This window comes from Stigmatopora argus, chromosome 9 (genome assembly GCF_051989625.1).
Source record: "Stigmatopora argus isolate UIUO_Sarg chromosome 9, RoL_Sarg_1.0, whole genome shotgun sequence".
In the NCBI taxonomy this organism is placed as follows: Eukaryota; Metazoa; Chordata; class Actinopteri; order Syngnathiformes; family Syngnathidae; genus Stigmatopora; species Stigmatopora argus.
Window position 1 is genome coordinate 4397051 of NC_135395.1, and position 12461 is coordinate 4409511.

The following is a 12461-nucleotide window of genomic DNA, read 5'->3' on the forward strand; positions in this document are numbered from 1 at the left end:
TCCGCTGTTTTGCCATAAAGCAATTTGATGTCATACTTAGTTGTATAACACCAGGTAAGCGTACAATAAAGGAAACGTTTGAGGACAATAGTTTCTGTATATCATTGGTGTAATAAATTGCATATCCAATTTTTATTTATAAAGCTACATTCATGCATTGTTTGAATACACATTGGAGTATGTGGAGTTCTTGGCCACAAATCAAGTGTGAAATTGAACAAGCATATACTATAAATCTTGTCTAATGTGCTTCTTCTGACAACGTTTGTGAAAGCCTTTTGATATGTTTCCAAATCGTAATAAAATTGTTACGTCATCTAACTTTGCACAGAGGCCAACATCCATTCAAGTGCCAAGAGTCCACGAGTGCCGATACTCCCAAAAATATTCCAGTTTTGTCAACCAGCATATTTATGGAGCTGATTCAAGCCCAAACGTATTGAATGCAAAAATAATTTTGCAATCTGAAAGTTTAAGGTTTGTTACAATTTTTTGAAAACATAAAATCACCTAAAAAGTTATTTGAAAAAGAAAAAAAACATTTGAATGTAAAATAAAACATTTCAAAAAAAACCAAATGTGATCTGAAAGTCATTTTTTTGTGTGACTTGTTTTTTTAAACAAAGAACAAACGTTAAAAATTTCATTCTCAAAAATTATTTTTAATTTCAATACTCGGGCCTTGATTTAGCTCCATACATTGTAAAACTGATCAAAAATTCCAATAAGGTCAAATTTCTGATTAAAAAACAAAAACAAACTATTATCCCTGGAATAAATCAATTTTAACTCACTGGGGCCATCCGATGGTGCAGTGGTTGTTCCGCCAGACTTTCGCAGTCTGGGTTCAATTCCCACTCGGTGGAAGTGTGATTGTGAGAGTGAGTGGTCGTCTTTCTCTCTCTGTGTGCCCTATGACTGACTGGCGACCAGTATAGGGTGTAGTCTTCCCTTTTCCCTAAGACAGCTGGGTTAGGCTCCAGCAACCCTCTCCAGGATGGGCGGTATAGTAGATGAATGAATGAATAACTCAATGGGTGCCATTATTAGTGGTAGATGTGCAATTCCTTTGCACTGGCAGAGCTGCAGTTCATTCGCTGCCATCCCTACCAGTTCAAATAGCTTGGATGTCGGCTAGTGACACTCAATTCAATTCATAGCAAAAGGATATATGGACGTTACATACGTATTGAACATCTATCATCATCAATGATACTGAACGTGTTAATTTGATTCGTGCAATTACATTGCCTAGCAAAAGAAATGCTAATCACCAAAAAAAGACATTTGGAATTACCTTAGCCCAGTTAATGTAGCAGTTTGTTCAATGTTTAGGTCCTTAAAGTGAGACGACAGTTAAATGATCCAATTATTTATTTTGTTGATTACAAAAGTGCAATCTGAAACTCTGCCCGTTTTTGCTATGCAATAATACACTCTTATGTATATAGTCTTTATAGAGAAACAGAAGGTGGATCATTCCGAAAGGCTGCAAAAGCGAAGCTAAGCTTTGGCTAGGTGGCTCCCTGTACAGAAATTAAGAAACTTGGTCAATCTATATAAACATTGGAATTTCATCGATCAAAGAGCCAGTTCCCGCTAAATAATATATCTAAAAATTATCTACTGTTCTGGATCAAAATCTATTTGGGAATGGCCAGCATAGAATTTGGAATGTTTTGATACGATACGATGAGGAATGTTACATTTTCTTGGAGAAAGGAATGCATTTAAGGCACGTTTTAGTGCCATTAATAGCGATAGAAGTTGGATCCATTTTGATGTCCATCACCGTAAATGTTAAGCAATAAAAATCCCCTAACTGTGTTCTTCCTGATGAACTTTTTGTTGAAGTGTCAACGATAAGTAAGGCTTGAGCGCTGAAAGTGGGTCCACGTTGTGCAAGATGATCCAAAGCTTTAGCTGGATTTCTTAATGTTGGCCAAGTTCTGCCCTTTCGACTTGTTCAACGCCACCGTTGCCTGAGAACACAAATGCAGCAAATCATTTGATACTTAACGTTAGGGTGAGCAATATAGACTAAAAAAATGTACATAGCGATTTTTATAAGAAAAAATGCAAATTAAATTTTTTTGATAGTAAGAGAATAAAAACTGAAAAATGTTTACGTAATTTCTTTTTTGTATTAGGAGCAATTTGATTGCACACAATATTTAAGCCTCTCTTGTGTTTTACAAAATCACACTGCAATGTAAATAGCGCAAATATAATGCGATGACTTGAAATGACACAACTTGGGGGGGTACTGACCAAGTAGTGCTAAACCTCGGGTCACAGGTAAAGCCGTATTAAATACTCATGAACATTAAAATACAAAATGAAAAAACATTTTTAGATTAGATTAGATAACGTTATTAATCCACTATTAGGGCAATTTCATGAATAGAAATTTTTTTTGTAGCCTTTTTTATTTTTTCATAAATAAATATATATATATATATATATATATATATATATATATATATATATATATATATAAAGAAAATATTTATTTTTTATTTCTATTTTTAATATATTTTTGGACATATAAAACAAATAACTCAAAATATTTTTTTATTTCAACCTATTTTTAAAAAAGAGAAAACATTGAATATTCACGATTCATCCTTTGATCTTCTTTTTTTTTTCCATAAGTATCTGCTGATACTGACTGGAATCCATGTGACCTTCAACAGAAATTTTGCAAGCTCCGGAAAAGCAAATACAGGAGCAAATCTTTGATTTTCTGAATGATATTTAATTCAATTAACAATCTCTATTCATTTTTAATTTTTCAATTTCTTATGATTGTATTTATGTTCATTTTACTTGGATTGATGTATTTATTCATTCTATGAATCAAAATTTTGTATAGATAGTCAATTTAATTTTTACTTTGTTCATTATTTTTTCTATGGTCATCTGTACTCTCATCAAAACTGTTGCAGTAAGTCTGTAGAGATGTTTCCTGAATGTCTTATATCATCATACGACAATATTTGAAAATTCATATCACCACTAAAGATACACAGCTAATATCGGCAATGGTGACACAGTCTTACATGACGAACGAGTTTCAAATTACAATAGTCTTTTTCTTCATCTTCAGGTGGTTTCTCACAACCGAGCATGTCAAATTTTTGTTGATGGCCTTATGCTTTGATGCAGTGTTCCGGGCCTCGCGGTTGTTCAAAGTTCAGAATGCGGCTCTGTGACCAACATCAAAACAGCGAAATGAACAAATTGAGTCAGTCACGGGGCTGAACTTGTTTTCAACTCTACAGCGGGAAAAGGCCATTTTGCTTTCTCACATTTAGTATGGTCACCATCAAAATCGATACTCAAAATATTATAGATATTACGTTCAAAATGTGTTATTTTCTGACCTCTTTCCGGGTTTCTCCTTAGAGATCATTATTTTTGACAAATAAAAAATTATATTCCTCGATTTGCACTGGAAAGAACAAGAAGGGACCCAAGGGATGTCTGGAAATTATCAGAAAGTAGTCACAAGAGCCCTAAAACTAAAATACCGTACAAAGTGTAACGCACAAAATACCAAAAATCTGAAGCAAAGTTCAGGTGCGCGTTATACAGTCGTACTTCTACTTACGAAATTAATTAGTTCCTGAACTTTTTTTGTAACTTGAGTTAGTGTGTACTTTATATGTAAATTCTCTAATTTGTTCTATAGTCTTACTTCTTAAAATCATCATATTTTATATTCGCTTTTCTTTTAAAGTAAGGTAACATAGTTACTTTCATAATTGAATAAAGAGGAAAGTAATTTATTTACTTATTCAAAGAAGTTTGAAATTTGAAAGAAAAAAGATGTAATAATTAACGATAGGCGGATTGTATTTTTTTTATTTATATATATTTTTAAATCGTGCTAACAATTTTTGTCATATCGCCCCGGCCTTCCGCCAGGTAAGCAAACGCCACATCTTACCTGCTCCAGGACGGCCCCCGCTGCCTGGTCGATGGCTGTGCCCACACCGCCATAGCGGCCTGAGTATCGGATGAAGACCCACGTAAGGATGGCCACCATGACCAGACCCAGGATGCAGTCGCACACCAGCGCAAAGGTGGTCAGTCCCACGAACAGGAGGATTCCCGACAAAATGTAGAGAAGGCACACCAGCACAAAAAGCACGGCCGGAGTTCGGAAGGCGCTAAACAAATTCTTGGACTTTCAAAGAAAACAAAAAAAAACACATTCAGACAGATTTGAAAACAAAATCTGTCAGATTTTCTCCGCCCGCTGGCGTACCTCGTTGTGCTTGATGAATGACTCCCACATCTCTTCCAGCTCCTTCTCCAGTTGCGCTTGGTAGCGGTCGCAGAACTCCTGGCCGCCCATCTTTTTGGTGGAAGAGAAACTGTAGAGAGCCTCCTTGAAGTAAAACTGATGCTTCTCTTCCAGCGAGTCGGGTGACACGTAAGGAAGGTCTCCTCCACACATCTGCCAGATTTTGGTGGAATCAAATTTGCCTGCTCAGTTACATGTCAGAAATTGTTTATCAAGGTAAAAAATAAAAAGACGTCTAAAAATCTTTGATTTGGCTGAAACCCAAAAGATTATCATTATAATTCCACGAAAGACTAAAAACATGAAATACGAAAATTTCATTGATTGTGGACAATTTGAAGTAATTCACGGAATAAATTCACCAGAGGAAGACAACAGGAACTGGCCGTATTTTCCCAAATTCAAGAGGAAGCAACCTAAAATCAAAATAAATGATTCTAAATCAACAGGAAATGAGGCCAATATGTCCCATAAAATTAACAGAAAGTGGCAGAAAATCTGGGCTGTTGTGTCCTACCCCCCAAACAAAAAAATTGTATTGCTCTTAAAGGCAGTAAAACACAGGGCTGCCAACTACTCCGGAATTTCAGGAGTTTCTCCGGAAATGCAACGCAAACTCTCGGGCTCCGGAAATCTAAAAAAAATGTTCACTACATTTTTTTGTTGGAGGAACCATTTTGGAAAAGTACAAAATTTTCAATTTAAATGCCTCGAAATTCACACCGTTGCTACGGCTTCCGCATCTTGATTTAACTGCACTGTAAACCGGAAGAATTCGGTAACACAAGTGCATTGTGAATCATCCGAATTACAAGTTCTGACGAATGAGTCATCTTGTGCAACAGCATGGCAATCGAGTTGGAATCGATCGCATAAGTAGCCTCTATTGATTTAACATTTTCGTTTTTGTTTTTTTCATAAGGGAAATAAGTATAGTTAAGGCTGACTAAACCACCAGTCTTTTGTTTTGAAACAAATCCTATCATTTCCGGGGTTGTTCTAAAGGAAGTAGACGCACACAGCACTGGTAAGTCTTATTAATATGCCTCCTCGGAATAAGCGCAAAATGGATCGCAATTTGGATGAAACTTTTAAGAAATCCAGACACTCGCAGAACTTTATTGCTTCTTATCCGACGAAATATACCATTTTGACGGCCTCTCCAAAAGGACTGATATTTGCACATTGCAGAACATGCATGGTGGAATTACTGACTGTAAAACACACGCAGAAGGACCCAAACACAAAGATAAACTTATTTTCATTATTCTGTACTTTTTCAATAGTTTACAAAAACACAATATTTCAATTAATGGAAAAACATGGTAACAATAGTTGGATTGAAATTGTCCTACGCTTATTTGTTTTTACATTTTATATTGATTTCGCGTGAATCGCATTCACTCCGGAAATACCCCGGAAATGAGGTTGACGAAGGTTGGCAGCTCTGAAAACATGCTCATTCTGCCTATGGAAACAAGGAACCTACCGTTTCTAAAAATGCACCATAAACGTCCCCATATGACAATTTATAACACTGAAACTAAGGAAAGACATCAACAACCTTCTTAATGTCCCAAATTCAACAGAAAGTGAACCCAAAATGTGGGTTGCAAACCCCAAAAATATGAATTTTACATGTGAACTCATTCATTCTTGATGTTCATTGTACATCTAATGCCATCAATGGCAGTAAAACATGCTCATTCTGCACCAATAAAAAGCAAGGAACCTACCTTCTCCATGTTCTTGTAATACTGATCTTTACTCCCGGCAACGGCCGCTAAGTTATTGGCCTCTGCTGTAGCCTGGCGAGAAGGGGGAACGTTTGAAAATAGATCGCGCATGATCGCCAATACTTTTTTTTCCATGAGGGTCTCACCATGAGCATACTCTTGGGCTGAGGAAGGTCCTCTCCCTGGTAAATTTTGATGTAAGCCTGACAAGAAAAAATTTAAAGGGTTTCAGCATGAGCTAACCCTTCAGTTGTATTGGGCAAGACATACCTTAAAGTACTCGAGTAAGCCTCTGCAGGTGACTTTGTTTCCGTTGATCTCCTTCTCGGCCATGTTGTCCGGATGCAGCAGGGTGGGGATCAAGACCATCAGCTCATCTTTGAACGCGGGTGCCACCGCTGATAACAACAAGAGCACTTTAAATATTATAGGAAAAATAATAAAGTATTAAAGTAGAAATGAGTATTTGAAGTGTTTCTTCAGAGTTCACTGTGCAGTCTCAAAACAATTCTCAAAATAGTTGGTTTGCAATTGAGGTCCAGGTGAATCAAAATTAAATCTAATAATGAGATTTAAAAATAAAATATATTTTGGTACAAATTTAAAATGTTACTTCTTTAATAGTTATTATAATTTTGATGTTTCATCTTTAACAATTATTTTCTTTAATTGCTTTGGTTTTATTTACAGTAATACCTTGCGATACGAGCTCAATACGTTCCGGGACCGAGCTCATATGTCGTTTTACTCGTATCTCAAATCAACTTTTCTCATAGAAATGAACTAGTAAATACAAATTATTTCGTTCCCACCCTCTGAAAAAAACACTAAAAAACAGGATATTGGAGTGGAAAAACATTTTTATTTGTTCTAATTCGCCATCTACAAACAGAGTAACTAATAACTATCTAGTTGTTATAATGTTGAATACTAAAAAGAGACATTATTCAGTACAATGTGGAGTGCGGTATGGGGAGAGAGAGACTTTTTGCACGGCAACACGCTCGTAACATAACATTTTTTTTTAAAAATGAACTTGGATTACGATAGACACACTCAAAAATAAGTTTAATCTAACTTTACACTAAGGTTAATTCTAATTTAGTTTTATTTTTTTTCACCTTTCTTCTCCCAGGTTGGCTGTTTTTTCCTTGCCTCATTTCCTTCAGCCGGAGTTTTTAAAAGAAACCTATTGAGGGTTGTTTGCTTTTGTCTTCCCTTCAAAATATTCCCGAAAATGATGCACACAAATGTCCTCACAATAGGATAACGCACGGCCACTTGCCAACTCGTGGGGAGTATTCCTCTCGTATTGGCGAGCAAGCTCCCCCACACGTACACCACTCATATTTTTAAATTATTTTGTGCTTAATATCCATTGTCGTCATACACCTTTTCTTTGCACAACTCTTCATTCCACCTGCTTGCTTTGGACCCATTGTTGTTCCCTTTATTCTGCACTGGCTAACAGGGGAAAAACACAGAAAAAATACAACGCTCCGCCCAGTGCTCACAGAGATCTTCATACGAGGGAGTATGTATACAGTCATACCTCTACTTGCGAATGCCTCTAGGTACGAAAGTTTCAGGTTACGAAAAAAAATTTATGCAAATGAGTGACTCGAGATACGAAAAAGATACAAGTTACGAAATCCCACAAAAAGTAAATGCATTTCCTTATCCGTTATTAAGCTATTAAAAACTACAAATGCAACGTGGCACATATTTTCACACACAATCATGCACACACACAGGGCACACGTAAAAGTCTAAAAGGTACTACAAAGTGGACAGCTTTCCGCCCTGGTAGAACGGACTCTTGCCGCCATCTGGTAAACAAACACCGGTATTACATCTCTAACGGCCCTGGAGGGAGATATTTCAGCAGCGCAGGGCACATTTTCATATGCTTTATTTATTTTAAGACATTAATAAATAATTTCCTTACAATTTTCTAATTTTTGTGCTTCACATTTCTCATGCAAAATTGGGACACTCACCAATTTTAAAAGGTTTAGTTGGTAGTTGTGTGAGGACCATGGAACGAATTAGAGAATTTACATATAAAGTACACATCTACTTACCAAATTTTCAAGCGACGAAAAAAGTCTTGGAACCAATTGTTAGGTTTATCATTATTATAGATGTGTATCAATATTATTATATTATATGTACTTGCAACGAAGAGTAATTGACATTAATACAAAGGGCATTTTAATGCATCTCTTGCAAAAGTGAGGACTGTGGTTCGCATCAAGAGGACTGGGAATGGCCTTGGGCAGGATGGGTTCACAACAAGAACTGTGACTGTTTTCGGCTTGGGCAGGATAAGTCCACAACAAGCGCCCTTGGGAACTGTGGACTGTTTTGGCTCCGCAGGACGGGTCCACAACAGGCGCTCTTGGAAAGATTCGCCGACCTACAATTGTTTTGATGACTGTGATAAATTGTTATGAGACTCTAAAGATGTTTAGACTTCTGTGGGGCATGGCGTTAAAATCTTTTGAATAAATTAGCGAGAGAGACCTCGAGTTGTTAGAATTATCCTGACCGGAGTGGCGGATGGATGTATTCTCTTCTTGCAAGAATTAAACAAAGATATGACTTCAGATGCCTCTTTTATTGTGAATTTGGAAATACCTAAGGATTTCAACACCAATTAATTTCGGAAGTAGAGATACGACTGTAGAGGGTTGTGCTACCTTTGGAAGCAATACCTGAAATCAAGCATTTACGATAATTTGTGATGAGTGATTCACAATGCTCTGGAGAAATTTTGGCCAACTCTTCTGTGCAGAATTATTCCAATTCTGCAATATTAGAGGGTTTTCTAGCATGAACAGCCCGTTTCAGATCACACCACAGCATTTCAATAGGATTTAAAGCTGGACTTTGACGTGGCAAATGTAACGGGCCGCATACAGTGGGGCAAATAAGTATTCAGTCAACCACCAATTGTGCAAGTTCTCCTACTTGAAAAGATTAGAGAGGCCTGTAATTGTCAACATGGGTAAACCTCAATCATGAGAGACAAAATGTAGAAGGAAAAAAAACAGAAAATCACATTGTTTGATTTTTAAAGAATTTATTTCAAAATTAGAGTGGAAAATAAGTATTTGGTCACTTACAAACAATCAAGATTTCTGGCTGTCATAGAGGTCTAACTTCTAATGAGGTCTCCTCTCATTACCTGTATTAATAGCATCTGTTTTAACTCATTATCGGTATAAAAGACACCTGTCCACAACCTCAGTCTCTCATACTCCAAACTCCATTATGGCCAAGACCAAAGAGCTGTCGAAGGACAACAGAGACAAAATCTGCAATAGGTAAAACACTTGGTGTAAAGAAATCAACTATGGGAGCAATTATTAGAAAATGGAAGACATCCAAGACCACTGATAATCTCCATTGATCTGGGGCTCCATGCAAGATCTCACCCCGTGGCATCAAAACGATAACAAGAACGGTGAGCAAAAATCCCAGAACCACACGGGGGGACCTAGTGAATGACCTACAGAGAGCTGGGACCACAGTAACAAAGGCTACTATCAGTAACACAATACGCCACAATACGTGGTTCGCTAGAGGGCATTTGGATGATCCAGAAGAGGACTGGGAGAATGTGTTATGGTCAGATGCAACCAAAATAGAACTTTTTGGTAGAAACACAGGTTGTCGTGTTTGGAGGAGAAAGAATACAGAATTGCATCCTAGATTTTGAGTGAAAATCTCCTTCCATCAGCAAGGACATTGAAGATGAGACGTGGCTGGATCTTTCAGCATGACAATGATCCCAAACACAGCCAGGGCAACAAAGGAGTGGCGTCGTAAGAAGCATTTCAAGGTCCTGGAGTGGCCTAGCCAGTCTCCAGATCTCAACCCCATAGAAAATCTGTGGAGGGAGTTGAAAGTCCGTGTTGCCCAATGACAGCCCCAAAACATCACTGCTCAAGAGATCTGCAAGGAGGAATGGGCCAAAATACCAGCAATAGTGTGTGAAAAGTTGGTGAAGAGTTACAGAAAACGTTTGGCCTCGGTTATTGCCAACAAAGGGTACATAAAGTGTTGAGATAAACTTTTTGTATTGACCACTTATTTTCCACCATGATTTGCAAATAAATTCTTTAAAACTCAAACAATGTGATTTTTCCTACATTTTGTCTCTCATGGTTGAGGTTTACCCATGTTGACAATTACAGGCCTCTCTAATCTTTTCAAGTAGGATAACTTGCACAATTGGTGTTTGACTAAATACTTATTTGCCCCACTGTATCTTCCAATAAGCTCAACTTTTGACTCATCAGTCCACAGAATGTTCTTCTAAAAGTGTGGAGGATCATCAAGATGTTTTTTGGCAAACGTAAGACGAGCCTTTGCCGTATTTTCTTGCATATAAGCTGCCTTGTTTTTTTTACCAAAAGGTTAAGATGTTGTGGCAGCCATATTGGTTCTAACGTTGAAATATCTCAATTCTTTTGATGGTCCATAGCACTGTTCCCTCTAAGCTGCGCGCGTGCGCAATTGCGCACTACTCTCGTCTTCTCTGCGCAGCAGAAATCCTATGGCGCGCAGTAAAAAAAAAAAAACGGTTTTTTTTTTTTTTTTTTTTTTTTTTTTTTTTTTTTTTTTTTTTTTTTTTTTACCCCTTTCTTCATGATGGAGCCGTTTAAGCGGCAGCCAGTAGCATTAGCTCTGTCCACTTATGTTTTTCGTTTTTCGTGTTTTACAGCATGTTTTACATGAAAAATTAGAGGGAACATTGACATGCACCTGCTTGTGGCAGGTGTGATACTGGTGTGCCCATAGCGAGCAATGATGATGTCGTGACCGGATGATTCGCCTAAAGACGTTTCGCCGACGGACATTTGACAGACGGACAGGTCTCCGAATGAACGTTCGTTCAAACAGCGTTTAATGATTAAATACAAATACTAGTATTTGTATTTAATCATTAAACGCTGTTTTCAGCTGGATTTGACCGAATTTGAGAGCATTTTGAGCCGTTTGGCGAATGGACGTATATAGACGTTTTTTTGCCTCCATCGCGATATCATCACAACATTTTACCGAGGAATTCACTTCCCTGGGCTCGGTTCTAATGTCCAAAGAGCTCCAGTATTTGTATTTAATCATTAAACGCTGTTTTCGGCTGGATTTGACCGAATTTGAGAGCATTTTGAGCCGTTTGGCGAATGGACGTATATAGACGTTTTTTTGCCTCCATCGCGATATCATCACGACATTTTACCAAGGAATTCACTTCCCTGGGCTCGGTTCTAATGTCCAAAGAGCTCCAGTATTTGTATTTAATCATTAAATGCTGTTTTAGGATGGATTTGACCCGATTGCTGTCATTTTACGGCTCGGTTCTGCTACATCTGCCCGCCCAAGAGTGCTTATTCCCGGGCTGCCATTGATGGTAGACTAACATAGATTTTTACTATAATTTGGACAACACCGGCGGCGGGCCGGATTAAAAATCCTAACGGGCCGTATATGGCCCGCGGGCCGAGGTTGAAAAACTTGTACACACACGATCCGGGGGCGGGGCGAGCGCGCGAATCCCGTTTCGGCGAAACCTCCGTTCGGCCGAATGAACGTTCGGCGAAACGTCCATTCGGCGACCTGCCCGTCTGTCAAACGTCCGTCGGCGAAACGTCTTTAGGCGAATCATCCGAGTACCGATGATGTCGCTCACACTGGTACTCAGTGCGCTCAGGGAGGTTGACTTTCTGCTCAGACCAACGAAAAATTAGAGGGAACATTGGTCCATAGTACTGCAATAGTTGTCACTTTTGAACAAGAAATAAAAAGAAAAACAATCAAAGCAGAATTTTGTTTTCTTTCATAATCACAAATGTACAAGCATTTCCTTTCTGTGTTCTGAAAGGGTGTTGCCTGCATGTAGACAAATTAAAAAAGGAAGTAACAAAGTGTGTGAGCAGTACAACCAGGAAGTGTGTCCGTAGCGGTCTAGACTTCACCAAGTCTCTGTGCAATAATATGCATGATACACATTACACAGGTATCAAGGCTGATATTTTAATGATCAACCGCAAGACCTTCAATCAGCCTTATCAACTTTTGGGATGTGCTAACATGGTAAACACTACACTTTAACTACATTAAAATGGCGACGCCCTGAGCGAGCAGTGGCAGGCACAAGTGAGTTTTTTCCACATTTTATCTGTTTATCTTTTCTCTATTTTAAAATAAATGACTATCGGCTGCATTGTCTTGCGTTATGGCGTTTCGTCTTTGTCACCTTGCAATTTCGTGCAGGTCAAGTCTAATTTATGGGCATGTAAGTCGTACTCTGGATTCAGTCATTATTTTTTTTTGCGACAAATATGGCTTATATGCGAAAAAATACAATATATTCTTTTTGGACAGCAATGGTTTTTGCCTTG

The 12461-nt window shown here is 38.0% G+C and overlaps 1 protein-coding gene across 1 annotated transcript in view; it reads right to left on the reverse strand.

Annotated features, from left to right (window-relative positions):
* Nucleotides 1-1356: 1356 nt before the first annotated feature.
* The window catches only part of LOC144082577 (atlastin-3-like), a 31553-nt gene continuing 20448 nt past the window's right edge, over nucleotides 1357-12461 (reverse strand). The window contains exons 9-14 of the mRNA XM_077609828.1: nucleotides 6319-6446; nucleotides 6195-6251; nucleotides 6049-6120; nucleotides 4274-4465; nucleotides 3953-4192; nucleotides 1357-1982 (exon numbers count right to left, since the gene is read on the reverse strand). Coding sequence (XP_077465954.1) covers nucleotides 1920-1982; nucleotides 3953-4192; nucleotides 4274-4465; nucleotides 6049-6120; nucleotides 6195-6251; nucleotides 6319-6446 — 752 coding nt within the window. The 3' untranslated portion in view covers nucleotides 1357-1919. The remainder of the gene's footprint in view (nucleotides 1983-3952; nucleotides 4193-4273; nucleotides 4466-6048; nucleotides 6121-6194; nucleotides 6252-6318; nucleotides 6447-12461) is intronic.